This window comes from Ictalurus punctatus, chromosome 27 (genome assembly GCF_001660625.3).
Source record: "Ictalurus punctatus breed USDA103 chromosome 27, Coco_2.0, whole genome shotgun sequence".
Taxonomy (NCBI): domain Eukaryota; kingdom Metazoa; phylum Chordata; class Actinopteri; order Siluriformes; family Ictaluridae; genus Ictalurus; species Ictalurus punctatus.
Window position 1 is genome coordinate 6,488,688 of NC_030442.2, and position 20,778 is coordinate 6,509,465.

The following is a 20,778-nucleotide window of genomic DNA, read 5'->3' on the forward strand; positions in this document are numbered from 1 at the left end:
CAAAATCACTTTGAACAAATGTTATCTTCAATAAAGAATTGTATCATTGCCTCCCTTAGTTCCAAAGTAAACTATCCTGGCAAACCAGAACATAAGGAAGTAGAATGAAAGATGATGCATGTAAGCATGGTTATATAAATAAGTGGAGGACCACCAGGCCACCTGGGTCACTTGGGTTGATAAGAATGTTTAGAGGACAAGAGGATTTTCTTAGCTACCCAGATGGAGTCATGGTTATGAGGTGATGATTTTTATATTTGTAGTTGGCAAGGAGCAAGCGCAGAGAAAGACTCCATTAGTTCTGAAAGAACCCACTCTTGCGGTCCTCCACGTAGGCGTAGAACCATGGTTACATATCTAACCTTTCATTTGTATTTTTATTACATTAGAATATTAACCTAAAACCAATATAGGCTGGGTTATCCTTTGCTAGTCGGCTAACTGAAAACCTTGCTAGCTTGCTAACAACCAACACGGTGTACTGTAGTTAGCAGCCAGCTTTGTTTATACACATGACTTACGCTAATACCCCAAAACTGATTTGGAGAAACTGTTATTACAAAGTAAATAATTTGCTCCAAGGTTTTCTCTTTTCTGTGAGACTATGATTATCCATCCATCTTCTATACCGCTTTATCCTTTTCAGGGTCACGGGGAACCTGGAGCCTATCCCAGGGAGCATCGGGCACAAGGCGGGGTACACCCTGGATGGGGTGCCAATCCATCGCAGGGCACACAATCACACACACATTCACACACACTTTGGACATGCCAATCAGCCTACCATGCATGTCTTTGGACTGGGGGAGGAAACCGGAGTACCCGCAGCACAGGAAAACATGCAAACTCCGCACGCACAGGGCCACGGTGGGAATCGAACCCCCTAGAGGTGTGAGGCGAACGTGCTAACCACTAAGCCACCGTGCGCCCACGACTATGATTATATGGGTAAAAGGATAACGGTGCATTAGGTAAGATGTGTCACAATTTGGCAAGATTAAGTCTCTAACGGTTAAATAGGTGGAGCTAAATCAGATATGAATTATTTTTAATTATTTATTATTGTTTTTCTGTTTCCTCAAGTGTACACAAAGCTCCACTCCCAGAAGCAAGATGTTTCAACTAGTGTTAGCATGCTACCCAGAGACAGGACTGTCGTGATATAATTTTCAAGCACACTCAAGTTATAACACTATAAACAAGCGAAATATGGTTCATAATAATTTATGAGGTTGTTCACCAGTGTAGTCACTGTACATTTATCTTTGTAAAGGAAATAAAAAGTATTTCCTTGATTCATTATGTAAAGCTGGCCATTCAAACAATTCAGAGATTTATACAGATGCCGTTACATACCTGTCCAGAAGCAACGTCACTAATTCTGCATTTTCCATCATGGAAAAGTCATGCCAATTATTCTGGTTTTACTGCATTTCTTGCCATTAAGCTTTTTTCACATGGGAGAATTATCACCAGTTTGAGACTGAGAAGGGGTGGACTGAAATGACACTGGGATATGTCTATAAAATATCCAAACACAAACCACCATTCCAGATTCTTCAGCTATGTAAAACTCTTGTGCTTATGTGGCCACGGTTTAAACAATATCTTATAGAAATAAGAAATTGGATTGTTCTACCTTTAAATGGACCCCCAAACCTCAGAAGACCAACATAATGACTTACGTCAGGCTTATTTATAAGTGGGTTGTGACAGAGCTATAAATATGGCACAGAACTGCATTTGAGATAAACTATCCGATAAGTTAAGATGATATAAATCAAGGCCTTCTGTTTAGACGACAGTATTGGACTTATTTCTATAAGCATAGATGTTATTGTTAAACATTGTTGGAATGTTCAATAAAAGTACAGAGATTGTAAGGCAGGTCAAGGGCACAGATTCTGAAGGAACAATCTCTTACAAAGATATTTTTATAGGGTAATTAAAAACTGAAGTCTTGAACAACAGTGTCTGTTCAAAAGTACTGAACTGAAAGGACCGACAAATTGTACACTCTGTTCCTGAGATTGCTTGCAATGTTGCAGTGTTATTACACAGACTGAAAAAAAAAAATTCCAATAAAATTACAACGAATTAAATAAATGGTTTACATGTATATAAATGGTTGATATAAAATCATATATAAATATAAAGGTTGCGTCTTGCCCATGTGAAAATGAAACATACTTAAGTGCACAAATAGTCTACTTCAATTATGTAAAGAACATTGAAAGTGCATTTTTCATTTCATGTACTTTCAGGAAATACACTTAAAAATATACTTTTCTGTATTTTTCAAAATGTTTTACCTTTCATATTGGGATTTGAGTATGCAATAAGGAGGTACACTTGTATTTCTTAAATGAAATGTATTTCTAAACGTATTTCTTAGCATACTGAAGCATACTTCAGCTAAAGTATATTTAATTGTCATGTCGACTTAAGTGCATCATTTAAAAGTGTACTTTAACGCAATGCCTTTTAAAGTATGCTTTTTCAGTAAATGTACTTTTTATATACTGAAATATGTGTACTTAAATAAAAGTATATTTCATTATCTTGTCAATTTAAGTGTAATATTTAAAAACACTTACACTGTGATTTAGAAAAGAGGCGCACATCAGTGATGTTATTACGCACTAAAGCAAGAGGTCATCAACTGGTGGACTGCCATCATATTAAGCTTGCTGTGTTAGTAAAGGGTATTTTTTATATCCGAGGGATACTGGTTCATGCTTTAATAAACTTATTCTTTGACATTTCATTTTGTTTTTTGAGGATTTACCGTATCTGGTATCACTGTATTCACTGACTGATTGACTGAATTTCTTTAAATAAATTTGTTTAGTGGACATAAATAACTAAATGTGATTGGATGCTATTATTGTGATATACACGAGTAAATATAGATGTACCTCAGTGCATTTTAGTTACGATATATAACTTACCATTGCCTGTCTTGGTTGTTGTTTTTGCCTTACCCTCTGGATTTCATGCTCTTCAATAAAGCTCTCCTCAACCTCATTACATGACAGTCATAAATACTGTTGCATTAAACTGTGTAGAAAATGTCAACTCTTTAAGTCTTTATACACTTAATTTTCCTAGGGACTATTTTAATGGTTTTGAATGTGACTGGACATAAATTTTTGAGTATTGGCCTGTCCTCAGCTAGTTCTAAGTGTTCTTTCCATGTCTTCTCTCTCTTTCTCAGTCCACTCATTCAGTCCATGTGGTATCAGGTGTCTCAGTCAAAGAGGTATTGTGTGGATGTGGACTCTTCATCTCCAGCTAGTCGTAGCCACTCTCCTCCCCATTCTTCCTCACATGTTCCAATCACGAACAAGACTCAAAGTGAGCAGTGTAAACTCCACCTTTTTTTATGAAAAGGAGGATGGATCAGAACGAAGGACATGACAAACCTGTACATGTTCAGTGCATTAACATGCAGAATTGAATGGAGTCTGCTCTAAGGTTTGGATTTTATTTTATGCTATAGAAAAAATAGTTTACATTTAAAAAGCATTTGGTGAAAGCATTTTTTTTAGCCTTTAATAGAGCATAGTAGTCTTAATAATCATGTCAGAACCATGAAACTATTCATGAAATCTGTGTTTTTTATATAACTTGAAGCCAAGTAAAAATTGTTACTGAAGGTGAATGAATGAATGATGTGAAGATTAAATGCTTGGTTTCCTTTAGTAGATTATTTAGGTTTTATTTATTCCAGATTCATCTGCAGTCATTCATAAAAGGCTTATTTATGGACTTTTAACCATAACATAGACATTTCATCTCTCACAGATTTAAGTATGTATATTAAATTAAATGGTTGCGTAAAGATGCAAAGACATACATTAAAAAGTGTTAGAGTGAAGTTGTGTTAAATGTTGTTGTTGTTTTGTCAGTTTTTCAATCTGACAATTTGTCAAAAAAAAAAAAAAAAGATTTGCTTTGGAATCGGTCTGTTTTCTATAAGTTTAATGTATTTTGTGTTCTCTTACTAATTGCACCAAAAAATTTTCCTGGAGCTATTTGATTGTATTTTGGGCATGGGCGAGGGGGTGGGGGGTGGGGGGGTTCAATAACACCTGTAACCTGTATGCATCATGCCAACAAAGTCATATTAAGCATTTTATTTTTAGGGTGTTTAGTAGTCATTTAAAGGCACATTATATGATACTAGATGGTTTGGGAGTGGTTATAAAGTCATAACTGTATGGCAATTAAGGCAAGATATATTGACACAAGTGCCAACGCTGACCATTTTGATGCACATTTGCTAACACGCCATTAACATTTTACTTTATGACAGTCAAATGTACCTACAAAATACCGCTTTCCAGCAAAGAGTACTACTTTACATAACATCAACAAATTGGTTTCAGTTCAACCATATAAGGACAGATAAAAGAAGACATACTGTCTTTCATACATTCTGTAGTACAGTATACTGTCCTATTTCAGTTGGATTTGTATATTTGCTGAATATGTGATTAAAAAAAAAGAAAAGAAATGTATCTATATTTCAACATAGCAGACTTGATGGATAAAATGGACAATGGTGGCATCACAGATAAAACAGATTCCCAAAACAAGCTGAACATGGAAATCAAAGCTACTGTTCTACAAAAAGATGTGAGTATGTTGTTGGGTAGGTCTACAGCAGAGAGAGCTAGAATGTGACCTTACACAGTGGAATGTTAAATATTTTCTCATAGCTGTTACTAATTTGCCACACATTTACCTCCTCCTGTTGACTTCAGAATGTTCATTATGCTGATAACAGCACTTCACAAAGATGTCACAGTGACAAGTCTGTGTTGCAGCATTCATAAACATGTAGAAACTTCTATATTTTGAATATAAGAAACACCTGCTATACTTATATACTCTGAAGGATCTGTGTGTAGTTTATTGCATTATCTTCCCTAGTATTTTAAGATCTATTTTATTTAATTTACTTATTTTGTACCTGTAACTTTAACTGCATTTAGGTGGGTCTAGTAAGTGGGATCTGCTTGATTGTGGGGACAATGATTGGCTCAGGAATCTTCATCTCCCCCAAGGCTGTGCTGGAGGAAACAGGAGCAGTGGGACCATGCCTGTGTTTGTGGGCAGCATGTGGTGTGCTAGCTACTCTTGGTTAGTAAATAGACATTGACACAATCTACTCGTCTTAAAGTTCTTAGCTTTCCTTAAATGCTCTTCTTTGTCTTATTTCCTAAACCCTTTTCCCTCTCTTTCTCCCTACCTTCATTTTTAACATGAGAAAGGTTGTTCGGCTCTGGAGGGGTAACCCAGTGGCAGTTCTGGGGTTTGAACTAAAAGCATTCCAGTCACTATGTCAGAGGTTTCACAGTCATTCTGCTTAATGCATTTATTCAGTTCATGCACGAGAGGATTTTGCTAACACCAGCCATGAAGAGCCCCCCCCCATAATATTTTTTATTGTGAGAGGTTTAAAAGCAATAACTTTGTCTTTAGTTTTTTGTTTATTTATTTATTTTTTACTAAGACGATTAAACTAATAGGTAAACAAGTTACTTAATATTAATTGCATACCAATAATACAAATCAATAAATTAATTTCTGAAACTATTTTTACCTTCAAGGTGAGAGTTCCAGTTCCAGTGAACAGAGGTTAAAAGAACAGTAGAAATCAATCGTTATAGGGATGTAACCGAATACAAATACATTATTCAGATTGCGCAGATAATGTGATCAATACAGAGAACTATTGTGGTTGTAACAATTGGTCAGACAGTAATGTTGGACTTACTGGTCCATGCTTGAGCTAATACTGTGCAAGAGAAACAAGGCTAAGTTCAAGGTAAAAATGGCATGTAACTGAGACATGCCTCTGCATGAACTCCACTCTGTGTGTGTTACTCCTGTGCAACTGTCTGAATATCACTGTAGGTACATCTGAGGCCTTAATACCCGTGTGCACTTTCGGTATTGCTGTATAACTTTGCTTTGCTTAACTCATCTTCTGTTTTACAAAACACTAGCTAGTTTGACACACATTAATTCAACTTCAATTAAGTGCCTGATAAGCTGTAGAGGTGGTGAGAGCTGGTGCAGCTTATAGAGGTGGCGCAGGATTATAGAGTAGAGAATATCAGCTATGTTCAGTTACTCAGAAGCATTCAGGCACTTCACACAAATCGCCGAAGTGCAAAAACCTACTGCAGCCATGAGAAAAATCCTCTTTTATTTAATACATTAATGACTTACCATTGTGTACACTTTGAACTCAATATGCACTCTGAATGATATACAGTGGATGTATGTGTTTCTGTGCTTATGTGCATGTGTGTACAGGGGCTCTTTGCTATGCAGAGCTTGGCACCATGATAGTAAAGTCAGGTGGTGAGTACCCATACCTGATGGAGGGTTTTGGACCCATTCCTGCCTACCTTTACTCCTGGACAACCATCTTAATACTGAAGCCTTCATCATTGGCCATCCTTGCCCTCAGCTGTGGAGAATATGCCTCTACACCTTTTTACCCAGGGTGCACCCCACCTGTGATTGTCAGCAAATGCCTGGCTGCTGTTGCCATCTGTATGTGAGAATGCAGAGTGCTACTTTATCCACTGCTAAAATTACATAAATACTACTACTACTAAATAATAATAATAATAAGAAGAAGAAGAAGGAGAAAAAAATGCAAAGAATAATATACACATATAATTAGACTGTTATATTTATTATAATATCCTATATTTTATTTGAACTTGTTATAATAATGTAAAAATGGTCAATTATTGACAACCAAGTAAAAAAAAAAAAATTTAATTTAAAACACTGCCCTGAAATGATGGACCACATGGTTAACAAAATCTACAGCTTGTATTAACACTTGTAACACTTGTATCTATCCGTGTTCCACTGCTTTCTTGTTGAATAATTAATGTTGTTTCTCTTTTCTTTTTGGATCATATTTAATGAGAATAATATTATTCTAAACAAAACAGTGCACCACATATTTATGCTCATGTGACCTCTCCCCCCACCCCCTCCCCTCCCCCACCCTCTCTCTCTCTCTTTCAATTTAACAGTGTTGCTTACAGTTGTGAACTGCTTAAGTGTGAAGCTGTCTAACTTTGTGCAGAATTTCTTCACTGCAGCGAAACTCCTCATCATTGTCATTATAGTGGTTGCAGGCATCGTTATGCTGGCCAAAGGTTTGCACTGTGCTACAAATCACACAAATGAACTAATCAAGAAACACTAGGCATAATATTGCAACAAATTTATTTATTACTTCTTTTTTTTTGTAGCTTAAATTAATGGATCGTTTGAAGTAGATTAAACTTTTGCTGATATAAATACTGTCAATGTATTCTCTTTCATGTTCTTGTTTTCAGGAAACACACAGAATCTGCAAAATGCATTTGAAGGAGGAACAACTTCATTTGGGGCAATCGGACTTGCATTTTACAACGGTCTTTGGGCGTATGATGGATGGTGAGTCAATTTATTACTTTCCAGCAACCATCATGCACCTATCACCACCATACACACCAAATAACAGCCATCAATACACTATATATATATATTGTGGAATATTATATATATATATATATATTTATTTATTTATTTATTCCACAAATACAGTCCATATTTGTGTCTATTTCAAACATCTATTTGAGTTCATTTCTATAAAACTGTTAATAATTCATTTGATTTCAAGTCAAATTAAATAGGCACACGAACACATCTCACATTCAAAGTTCAAGATCACAAGCGTTTAGGAACATTGTGTCACATTTTGAATTTAAAAAAAAACATGACATCATAACAATTTTAAAGCAAATGTTTTGAACTGATTATTCAGATATATTTTATTTTTAATTTGCATAAGAATTTCTACAATTAAAAATGAAATAATGAACTATAGAATAATAAATAGAAACTGGTAATGGACTTATATGTTATAGTCTAACTACTGGGCTTGTAGCAGATTCAATTCTTTACCTTCTTCCTTCTACAGGAATCAACTGAACTTCATTACAGAAGAGCTGAAAGACCCATATAGGTGAAGATCATGTCAGTGCTTTGCTCTGCACTACACAGATTTAAATGCAAATACTGTACAACTCATTTTTAATGCAAACATCTGCTATTTGTAGTCATTTTTGTGACCTAGAGGATATTGTAGTGCATTCCTCTTAATTAGGTGAAACAGTGCACACTGGTGTCTTATCCATAAATTGCAAATATATTGGTTTTTTCTTATTACAACTATTATTATTATTATTATTTTTCATTTTAGCATTTAGTAATGTTGTAGGCTGATCATTCTACACCATCTGTGGGATTTTTAAAAATAAAATTATCTCCTTTGTTTTTGTTTGTTTGTTATAATGATAAAATTCCTCTGCCATCTTGACAGGAACCTTCCCTTGGCCATCGTTATCGGGATTCCTTTAGTGTCAGTGTGCTATGTGATGGTCAATATTGCATACTTCAGTGTCATGACACCTACAGAACTACTTCAGTCTTCTGCTGTTGCTGTGGTGAGTATCGTTATTATAGAGATACACAGTTTACAAAGCAGTCTGATTTCAGCAGGAACATAATTACTGAAGAAGATGGAAAAAGTGCTGTTTAGTACTAAACGTTTCTAGAAAAACAGTTAGACAGAAGTCAGTCATCAGCTTCTAGCCTTCCTGTCAATCAGGAATCTGTGTATAATCCTCCTGAATGTCACTTAAGCCAAATATTTTTTAAAAGCATTGTGTGCTACACAGACTTTTGGGGACAGAGTGCTGTACCCACTGTCATGGGTGGTGCCGTTGTTTGTGGTCTTCTCCACTTTCGGAGCTGCTAATGGAAGCTGCTTTACAGCTGGAAGGTAAATTTGATTATGCATCTATAATTTCTGTTAAAATTAAAAGTAATTTGGACTTAAAGTCTGATAGGCTGCCATTTTGGCCATGAGTGTGTCAGATTCCTGTGCCATTTGTACATTTGAATATTTATATACCCTATTACTTTGAGGCTGTCAAAACCATTATTTGGGTAATTATTCTACTTTAGGGGTACGGTGGCTTAGTGGTTAGTACATTTACCTCACACCTCCTGGATCATGCACAGAGTTTGCATGTTCTCCCCATGCTTTGGGGGTTTCCAGGTACTCCGGTTTCCTCCCCATTAGTTACATTACAGCAGTAGGCAGACATCTTTATCCAGAGTGACTTACAATTATCTAATTTTTATACAACCGAGCAGTTGAGGGTTAAAGGCCTTGCTCTAGGGCTCAACAGTGGCAGCTTGGGAGTGCTGGGATTTGAACTCACAACCCTCCAATCAGAAGTCCAACGGCTTAACCAGTGAGCAGTTAACTGCTTAACCATTTCCCTAGTTGTCAGCTCTGCCCTTGCTTTAACTGTGTATCCAAAATGTATGGCCTCAGGTCTGATGACGCAACCGCAAAATTGATCATTGACTTTTGCAAGGTGGTTGGGCACCAACTACAATTATGAGCAATCGTATTTTCAAATAAAGCGTTTGTTATTGACCAATCCGGGACTTGCATGGAAGTCACTTGCATACATTTTACTGCTATTTCTCCCAGTCATGCCCATCCAAATACCTCCATCACTCCCAACATGAGCATCTGTATAAAAAAAAGTCTTTAGCTTTAAGAGCCCTCTTAAATGGGTGAGTATTTAGGAGTTCTACAGATGTGCCTCAAACTGTTAAAAGTCATGAAAATTGGCAGCACTGAGAAAGAAAAGTGTGCCTGTGATCTTCCATGCTCAGTTCTGCAATTGATTAATACTGCAGAGCTCATAAAGACATTTCTGCTAATCACAAAGTTATACTTTTTTACATCACAAAACTTAACTACTAATTAAATATTTCCATCTGTAACTGATTGGAGCATAGCCATTTCAGATATGCTACAGGTGGTTATCTGGCTGGCTCTGTTCTCTGTTCATTTGCTCTCAAAGGTTAAATATAAATATGATGCACATTTCAGTTACACGGTGCTTCTGTTCTTAGCCGATTACCCTGCATTTACATACACATTAACCACATAACATACAGTAGGCTATCAGTACGTTAATGTTTTACAGTTTCTCAGCCATCATAGCAAATCAATATTTTCTGGTGTGTGTGTGTGTGTGTGTGTGTGTGTGTGTGTGTGTTCTGGTAAGGCTGACATATGTGGCTGGACGTGAAGGACACATGGTGAAGTTTCTTTCCTATATCAGTCCGAAATATTATACCCCTGCACCAGCACTCATCTTTAATGTAAGTCACTGATGTAAGGGATGAATTTTATGTTGCCAATTGAATACATTTTTTGGTCTATATACATTTTGTCTAAATTCATTTGCTTCTGCAAAGCTTTATCAGAAGATACAAGCATATCCTACTGAATGTAGGCATTTATACATAATATCTATGGCATTTGGCAGAAACCCTTATCCAGCGCAAATGACATTTATCCATTTGCACAATTGAGCAGTTGAGGGTCAAGGGCCCAGAAGTGCCGTTGGCAGCTTGGCTCACAACCTTCCAATCAGTAGTTCAACATCTTCACCACTGAGCTAGCACTGCCACAAGCCATATATTATAAATATAATTGTGTGTTTTTTTGTGTGTGTCACTCTTATATCCAAATCTAGGCACTTTTGAGTGTCTGCTATGTAATTCCAGCAGATATCAACTCTCTCATTAACTACTTCAGCTTTGCTCAGTGGGCTTTCTATGGGCTTACTGCCTTGTCTCTCATCGTCATGCGCTTCACAAAAAAAGAGTTGCACAGACCTGTGAAGGTAATACTGATTTTTAATATATATTTTAATTCCTAGACATAAGCTTTCCCCCCAGTGACAGTTTATTGCTTTGTTTAATGCAGGTTCTAAAATGCCAATAATGTTTATTTACTGTCAGTTCCTACATGAGACAACTGGTACAAGCAGAAAGCGGTAAAGCTAAACAACTGAAAGATCTGTGTGTGAATACTGTGTACCATCTATATCACCTTCTCTGTTTTGTGATACACAGCCCTATGAAGCTTAAAATATATACATTTAAAAATATATATTATAATCTTTAATTCACTTTGTAATGGTTGCAGTCTTTTGTTTTGATATTTGAGATGTACATAAATATATTTCATGGCTTTTTCATAAGCAGATGTTAAACAGTGTTATTTTTGACATTTAATGACAAATCGATTTTATTTCCTTTTTCTAACTTAGTTGGTCACATTCGCAGCATAATGATCCATAAGCAAGCTAAAGTGATAACAAAACTGACTCATCAAAAGTGTCTCATAAACTCAATAGTTCCAGATGTTTGTCCCTCAAAGGTGCCCATAGTTATCCCTGCTGTGGTGGTGGTTGTATCCTGTTACCTGGTTTTGGCTCCAATCATTGAAAAACCTGAGCTTGAGTACCTGTACTGCACAGTGTTCATCGTGGGTGGACTGATTACTTACTTTCCCTTTGTGTACTACAACTTCAGCTGGACCCGCAGAATCATGAGTAAGTAGAAGTAACACCATTTATATAACACCAAGGATTTTCTTCTTTAAAGGTTAAGATTAGTCAAGATTAGTCAAACTAGATCAGGATTAGGTCTCTAACCATAAAGTGGCCCTGCCCATGTTAACAAAGCTCTGTCCCCAGGATCTACACTACAGTGGCCTGTAGAATAGACATCAACTAGCGTTAGATTTAGCAAGGATTAGCATTAGCATAACATCACTTTTGAGCTAGGCTGTTTATTTATTAAGGGTGTTTAATTACTTCCTTATTTAGGTATAGATGATAAAAGTACCTCATATTTGTTGCACAAAAATATACCTCAAAAGATAAATACCTCAGAAGATAAATATTTAGTTAGAATTTTGCTTGATAGGAGACAAAAATATATAAAAATGCTGGAGCGGGTGGCAATAATTGATTTTATTTTAGCTTGAGCTAAAAGAACAATTTTACAAATTCATAACAACAGTGAACAGGGAGGCTATAGGCTAGTTTAGATACAGGATGGCCGTACTTGGCTTTCAAAAACCTAGCACTTAGATAAGCATATTCCCTCATCAGCCATTGATTTATTGCATCCAGAGATTTATATCCATTACATTTCACTTACCATCTAACTATGTTAAATAGGTACTGTGCTTGTTACAGTGGAGAGCATTGGGATCTCCAGTGTGTGGGCTGGCGGATGTTAGCATTTTAAGCATTTAGCTTAAACCCACTCTACCATTCAACTGCTTGAAAGTTATTACACTATAAACATGTGAAATTCAGGGTCATACTGATTTATGAGGATGGTTAAGAGTCCCTTTGCTGCCCTGATTTTGTTTGTAATGGATTTTCACCGGATATTCAGTAAGACCTAATGCTGTTAGCATGGTTTACACAGCATCATTAGCATAACTACATGGATCATTTCAAGGTGGATCATCCAAAGCGTTGCCTTTCCTGGCTCTCCAAATGATAAAATTGTATTTACTTGATTCATTATGTAAAGCAGGCCATTTAAACTGTTCAAAGATTTTTTTTTTTTTTTTAGATTGCTCTTACAAATCTGGCAAGGAGCAACATCACTAATTCTGCACCCAGCTTCATTCTCTTTACCAATAATAAATTATTCCATTTGGAAAATCATATGATACACTTGTGCTGAGGTCATGGCTTAAACTGTTTTTTTGTTTGTTTGTTTTTTAAATATGCTCTACATATTTTCCAGGTTATTTGTACAAGTAAGAAATAAAAAAATCCACTATTGCATCTTTAATGTAGAAATAAATACATTATTTTTTAAGCAGAATATTATATTTGCTTGGCTTTAAATGTCTACTACACAAATTGTGTGTGTGGATCTAAAGCTGTGAGAGCAGAAAAAGTATCAACAGTCACAAAGTCAAATTAATAAGTAATAATAAGCTAGCATATTACTTACACCAATTAATTGTTCACAAATGTAGTGTATTTTGTCAACTCACTTCTCTTTATACAATTAACCCTAGTTACAGTAGCTAATTATTCTGAAGAATTGTATTGCACTGTAAGTTGCTGTGTAGGATAAAATGGAAATTGCAAATGTATAGCACAAGTTTTTAATCTTTAAACTTTCATGTGCAATTTTCTCAGCTCCCCTCACCATGCATCTTCAGCTGCTAATGGAAGTTGTACCACCAGAGAAGACAGAGTGAAGAATATCATCAATAAAAGGACCAGATACTATCATCTGGTGATATTTTTTAACTTATGATTATGTTTCAGAATTTTAAAAGGGAACCATTAAAAAAGGCTAAGAGTTAAAAGTTAAAGGGTAACTACCAGGCCTGATTATTTTCCTGATTAGACTCATATCAATCTTTTAATAAATTTATGTCTGCATAGGCGAAACTGAATTTAATTTTCCACCAGATTAACAAAAGCCTCAGAGACTGATTTTCTTCGTACTCGTGCATATGTTGATCGACATAATGCACAAAGTACATTACAGGCACAGCTCATTTGCATGTAGTGATGCTCATAAAACTCCATAAAATGGAGGTTAGGCAGACAGACCGGCCTAACCTCTGCTTATACTGTTGCATTTCTTTTGTCATAATTGAATGACGTTTTATTTGTTTTAATTCAGGGGCTTGTGTTTCTTTATTTTCCATATTTAATTAATACCAATAATATAAAAGACTGGTTTTCACATTTTTTTCTCAATGGTACTCTTCATCCATGTCTTTGTGAACTAGCATGAGGATGTGTTTTTGATAGAGAAGCTCTTCTTTAAGTGGCTCTGGATAAGGACATCTGCTAAATGCTGTAAACACAATAAAAAAATAAGCAATTCCAATAATAAGCAATTGGCAGCGTAGTCAATATATAAAAGTGCTGTAATTGATGCAAATTATACGATTTGAAGTCAAGCTGAGGTTAGTTAGTCTTCCTATGTGAAAATTTAAGTAGCATACAAATGTTTTTTTCCCCAAATATAACAGGATTTTCATTAAATGTGAAATCTCCTGGAGAATTTGAACATATGCGAATGATTGACAAATAAACTCGTTTGTATCCAGCTTTATAAATGAGGCCAATTGATCTAAAGATCTAAATGTTCGCTACCACCTGCAGGATATACATGTTATATGTATAAATATTACACAGATTGTTGTAAATACCTTATTAAAACTATACATTTCGAGGTCCTTTTTATTCTGAAACTTTTTTCCCCTCACACTTCTTTCTTTCATATCCTTACTTTTTTTTTCATTCATTTGATCTGTTAAAAAAGCAACATGTGTCAGATAATACAGTACATATGTATGCCAACAGATTTTTTATATATATATAAAGTTCTGGTTTGTGTGTGCTGATCTTTTTTTTTTTTTTTATAAGGAATTACTGTTGTTAATTTTTGCTTTAAAAGAAATATTAATATCTTTTTTTTTTTTTTTTTTTTTAAAACAGTATGGTTAAGCATCACATTCAAGGGATTTAGGCTGGCCTAGGAAAACATATTTTATTTGATACTTTTATTAATAAAAAAAGTATTTTTAAGGTTTTTATTTATTTATTTTTTTTTTTTATAAATGTTTTAAGTCCCAGGCAGCACAATTGGTGAAAACTTTGTGACACTAACAATGTATTTATATAAGTATTTATCTGTGGTTGATTCAAGAAATATACTCTCACCATCCACTTTAATAGGAACACCTGTACACCTATTCATTTATGCAGTTATCCAATCAGCCAATCATGTGGCAGCATCACAATGCATAAAATCATGCAAATACAGGTCAAGCGCTACAGCTAATGTTCACATCAACGATCAGAATGAAGAAAAAGTGTGTGACTTTAACCATGGCATGGTTGTTAGTACCAGATGGGCTGGTTTGAGTAACTGTTGATCTCCTGGGATTTTCATACACAACACAATCTCTAGAGTTTGCACATAATTGTGTGAAAAACAAAAAACATGAGTGAGTGACAGGTCTGTGGGTGGAAATGCTTTGTTGGTTCAAGCTGCCAGGAAGGATATAGTAATTAATATAATCCCACTTTACAACCATGGTGAATGGATAATGATTGGATATATGAAATGAATGATTGGATAACTGCATAAATGAGCAGGTGTAAAGGTGTTCCTATAAAAGTGGACGGTGAGTGTATATCCCTAACCACAATATTTAAAACTAAAAGATACAATTTTCAATTGTCAATCACAACTCTCATAATCTGGTACACTAGGTGGCAGTATGCACCTTAAATTGGTATTGCAACTCTCCAAAGAATGCAAAGAAGTAAGACACAAAAAATATGTGGGCACGCTGGTCAAGTGATCACATACTTTCGTGGCGAGACTGTACCATTACGAAAACAGAGATGATCTGCACTTGTGACGCGACCAATGTACGGATGCCTCCTTCAATGAGGTCAAATCATTTTCACTCGAAAATTAAAAGGTATTGCTGTTTTTGTAACCATGTCACTGTTTATATGGATTTACAATTTCAGCAACATCTATTATCATAGAATCGTAGAAGAATGATGCTTTGACATTGTATGGATTTTTTTAAAATATAAAAATAATAGGTTGACCCAGTACATAATATATAATAATGAATTCATATTTATGAATTAAAATGTATAGGATAGGCTGACATGGTAATTTATTTAAACTTTTTACATTGTAAACTCATTTATATTTATATTATATCATTTGTGAATTATAAAATAAATATATCTTTTGATGAAGAAAATGTTCACCTTCCAGGACGTTAAAGAACCAAACCACAAAAATCCAAATTATCAAAGGAATAGCTTCAGAAAAAGACCAACATTTTGGAATGGCCCAGTCAGAGCCCCGCTCTAACCCCTATCAAAACCTGTGGAATGTCTTGAAGAGGGCTGTGCACAGGAGATCCCATCACAGTTTGATAGATCTGGAGCATTTTTGCATAGATGAGTGGAATAATATGACAAATCAAGATGTGCTAAGTCGGACTCTTAACCAAAAAGACTGTGTACTGAATTGCAACCAAAATATAATTGAACAAAGTATTAGTTAAAGGTTGTGCACACTTATGCAACCAGGTTATTCACCAATCCCTTTAAATAAGTCTAGGGGCACATTTTCAAATAGAAATTTAATGGGACGATTACAAATACATTTAATTGGTAATATATTAGTTTTTATGACTTTTTTTTTCATTACAGCTTAAACACAGATTAGAAAGTATTTATGATTTGATGTTTGGACAGTGACAGTGTCTTGTTCTTCTCTATATCCCTTCCCGTCCATGAGACAAACTTTCCCACTAATTCCACATCTTTGACCAAGGAAAAAATGTTCTCCTTGTGACGTAAATAGAGAAGAGGATGGACATATGGTGTGACGTTTTCTGAGCTTGTTAGACCAAATGAAGCTATCTCTTTGCTTCATCTGATTTCTAACAATTTAATGTTTAAGCAATGTACAATCAAAGAGTCATACCCATAGTTAAAAACATGCTAATGCATTACACTTGCCCTCTCTGGTGTCACCTCTGCGAGGTTAAAGATGGAGAAACTAGAGGGGAAGAGAAACAACTTGGCTTCACATTTCAACCACTGTGCACGATATGTAGGGTTGTTGGTTTACACACAAATCTATCTTAGTAATGTTTAGTAATGATTCAGATTAACATTCATGAATATGACACCTGACCTCTGATTATAAAGGAACAGATGGAAAATAGTTAACTGGATGCTTGCTAGCAATGAATTTAATTAACTAATAGTAATGCACATTTAGTTGAGCGCAATGCCTCACCTTAACAAGCTTGCAGGGTGGTTCAGCCTTCAAGCAGATGCTTTTCTTTTCCTCTCAGGTTTCACGTGAGAAGGTGTCTGCATTACTGACGGACTTTCACTCAAGTCCTCAGAATCAGGCGACCCTGTATAACAATGCATTAAAAACAAATAAAATATCAAGAATGCTTTTTGCAGATAACAAAGGGCGTTTTCAGACTTGGCCCAAATACTTGACTCTGCACCCAGGACTGATTCTGGCCATGTCTTGGGGAATGATAACAAGTTTACTTTGACATAAAAGAATTCATTTCAAACACTGGATAAGTTGTTCTATGGCGGTTGAACCATTACACTCTGACCAGCACTGTTTATACACACACACACACACACACACACACACACACACACACACACACACACACACACACACACACACACATACACACACACACACACATACACACATACATGAAGTCCAACTACCTGAAGGTGACCAAAGCCAGAATCAAGGTGAGGACCAGTAGAAAGTGATGAGCTGAAGAAGTTCTTCTGCAGGTCGAGTCAAAGCTGCACCAGAGTAATCTGGTGGGAGTGGTGGCATGAGGCAAAGTGGGACTGGGATCTTTTCCTACTTCCCAATTTGGACACCATCAAAGGGAAAGAGAGGTATTACCTGGTTCAGAGGCAGGTGTGGGCAGCAATGGAGAAGGAGAGGACCAGCAGCCTGGTGGCTATGAAACAGCAAGGCACCTGGGTGAGATGGGACAATGTACTGGAGAGAAAGGTGGTAACCTGAGTTGTGGAAAGCAAAACCCCAAAACCAGTTCCCTGTGCAGGAAATGTAAAATGAGCTGCCTAACCTCCATACATAGGACAAAGCACATATTCCAGCATACCCACTGTGCTACAGATGTGGAAACCTTGAATATATCCTGAGCTCCTGCTGCAAGGCACTACGGGAGGAAAGATATCACTGGCAGCATGACCAAGTCCTAAAGGTCATTAGAAAAACCAGCAGTGCAGGAGTTGAGTGCAGAAAGTGGTCCCCCCCTTAAAACAGACCATTGCCATCGTTAGAGCTGGGGAACAGTCAGTTTCCACTGCAAGTACATCTACAGGAATCTTGGCCTCCGCAAGGGACAAGCAGCTGTTGGAGGCTCTGGAGAAGCAGCTAAAATTCCCTTGGCATACTGTGACCACCAACTTGAGGCCAGGTATCCTCCTTGTGTCTGATTCCACCAGGCAAGTGCTGGAACCCTAGGTCCCCTGAAAGATCACTTTGAGGAGGCCTTGAAAGGAAAAGGACTTGTTAGACTTCTATACTTCAGGCAGTCATTGACTGCAAATGACTTGTATTCAAGTATTAAAAATAAATCCTTATACTTATAATTATGTTAGTTTATACAATTACTTTTGAGCCTGTGAAAATGGCTGTAATTCCTAAATGGTTAGTGCAGTATTTTTGGTAAACTCTTTGAATTGAGTACAAAGGCAAAATTACAAAAAATGTGTCACTGTGCAAATACTAATGGACCTGACTGTATTTGCAGTTGTCCATTCATAAGAAACAGTTTGATTATAAGCTATATTAGATGACTAGAGTATCAAGTCTCTGGAGTTTTTTTTTTTTTTTTTTTACCTCTTCAGTGTCACAGGATACAGCGTTCCATACTCCCTTAACATGTGCTGGAACATTAGGAACAGAAGGCAGACGAGCATGTACCTCATTAACATATTGAATCAATTGATCTTAGCATTGCTCTCTTTACGAACACTGATCGAATGCAATGAGATTCATAATAATCGTTTAGAAATTCCCTGTAAACTGTAACTATTCCCATTTGAAACACCTATTATGCTTCTACTCAGCAGAGATATTATCAAAGTCCATAAAGTCTGGAAACTGAATGGGCCACATGACGCACCCTATGCACAGAAACTGGATCTGGGTTGGGTGATTGTGGGACATGTGTGCCTTGGAGAATATAGCAGCCCTTTTCTCTTTGAGCCATCTCCTCACCGCTGTACTATAAAAGAAAGATCAAGTTAATAGCTCGTTCAGTTAAGGATATTCAGTTCTTGGATTATATGAACCAATTAGCCTATAAGGTTAAAGATAACAGCTGGGTAACACCTTTTAGAGTGCCTCAGCCATGCCTCCCCAACAACTGATCAGAGGCAGCAGAATGCCTCAACTCATTGTGACAAACCTTCAGGCAGCAGCCCAAAATGAAGGTTCAGTTATTTGAGTTCACAGACAAAATACTCCAGAGCGGTCATGCCAAAAGAGCCCCACAACTGGAACCTGGGGAACAGTGCTGGTATTTACCTTGTTTTTGGAGTGTACTATCTAAAGAAGTCATCTCAGATCCAAGTTGTCATCTCAGATCCAAGCTCTATCACTGAACTAACTCCTCCTAACTGGACCAGATCTTAATAACAGCCTCATTGGGGTCCTTCCTCGGTTCTGAAGAGATATCATTACTTTCAATGTGGACATACAGCAAATGTTCCACTGTTTTATGCTCTGGCCTGAGGAAATAAACTTTCTAAGGTTCCTTTGGTTCCAAGACAATGACCCAGAGAAAGAAGTGGTGGAATATTGCATGAACATGCAAGTTTTGGGGAACAGCCCATCCCCAGCATTAGCCATTTACTGACTTAGAGAGCAGCTCAGGAAAGGTAAAACATCAGACAGTTTGCTGAGAGAGACTTTTATGTGGATGATGGTCCTTGCCTACAGCAGATATAATGATTGACTTGATTAGGAGAATACAAGAATCATTGGCTTGCTCTAACCTCAGGCTACACAAACTAGCCTCAAACAGAAAAGAGGTCATGAAGGCATTCCCATCTGAAGATCATGCATGTGACCTTAAATACGTAGACCTAGACCTTATTTAATCTCAGAAATATTGCTAAATAAGAAATGTAATGTAATTATATGAAGCAGAAAAAACAGTTCATGCTTTAGTTACCTCTAGGTTGAATTAGTGTAATGCCTTTGTGTCTGGATGTTCCAGTAGGTGAATAAACAAGCTACAGTTACTCCAGAATTCAGTATTCAGAATCTTTACTAAAACCAGAAAATATGTCCACATCACCCCTATCTTATCCTCACTGCACTGGCTCCCAGTAAAATTTTACATATAAAGCACTAAATGGTCTCATGCCAGAGTACCTGAGAGAACCTTTGGTTTTTATGATCTGCTATGCTTACTTTGATCAAAAAGTGCAGGCTCTTTGTTGGTACCGTGAATAGTGAAGGCTACAGCAGTGCAGAGCTTGTTTTTACAAAGCCCCCCAGTTATGGAACAGCGTTCCAATTAGTGTTCAGGACTCAGACACAGTCTCAGTCGTTAAGTCTAAGCCTCAAACCTATTTGTTTAGTCAAGCTTTTTGTTAATAGCATTTCTCTTAGGTAATAGTGCAGATCTGGAAGGTTCATGAGCATAGAGTGTTTTGGTAAACAGATGTTTGGATGCTCTTGCCCCCCACTCACATGTTCACTCACATTTGTTGATGGTGGAGTGGCTGGCTGCCACTCAGGACGCACTCATGTCTGTGTTACTTCTGGCTCTCCCTCTTAGTTATGCTGTCACAGCTAGTCTTGTCAGAGTCCCTGCTTGTACTCTGTGCACAATGTACATCTTTCAAAACCAGACATTACAGGACAAGAGCATGCCTAATAATCTGTGTGTTAAGTTCAGTTTAATATGCAAGACTTAAAGGTAAAACTCTAATAATGCTCATACTCAGGTTCCTCTGAACATGCACAGCACTGCTTGACTTTATAGAAGAGTAATGACTTATAATCCCATCTGGTGTCACCAAAGATCATCTTGTACCAGAATGATGAGAAGAGAAGAGTATGGAGAAGAGAAGGAACTGCTCATGATCCAAAGCATGCCACCTTATCTTATGGTATGGGTATGTATGGCTGCCAATGGGACTGGTTCCCTTAGATTTATTGATGGTGTGATTGCTGACAAAAGCG

At 36.6% G+C, this 20,778-nt stretch overlaps 1 protein-coding gene across 2 annotated transcripts; it reads left to right on the forward strand.

Annotated features, from left to right (window-relative positions):
* Positions 1–638: 638 nt before the first annotated feature.
* On the forward strand, positions 639–14,209 carry slc7a9 (solute carrier family 7 member 9). 2 transcript variants are annotated; one of them, XM_053676623.1, is made up of 14 exons: positions 639–971; positions 3,218–3,477; positions 4,541–4,641; positions 5,001–5,148; positions 6,331–6,573; positions 7,071–7,196; positions 7,380–7,479; positions 8,006–8,050; positions 8,408–8,531; positions 8,766–8,869; positions 10,179–10,275; positions 10,653–10,802; positions 11,342–11,516; positions 13,137–14,209. In XM_053676623.1, exons 3-14 carry the CDS (start codon positions 4,549–4,551, stop codon positions 13,196–13,198), a joined length of 1,467 nt encoding a protein of 488 aa, XP_053532598.1. In that variant the 5' UTR covers positions 639–971; positions 3,218–3,477; positions 4,541–4,548; the 3' UTR covers positions 13,199–14,209. The 2 variants fall into 2 exon arrangements, with proteins under 2 accessions (XP_053532598.1, XP_053532599.1); XM_053676624.1 differs by having other exon boundaries at positions 640–971; positions 4,544–4,641.
* The last annotated feature ends 6,569 nt before the right edge of the window (positions 14,210–20,778 follow it).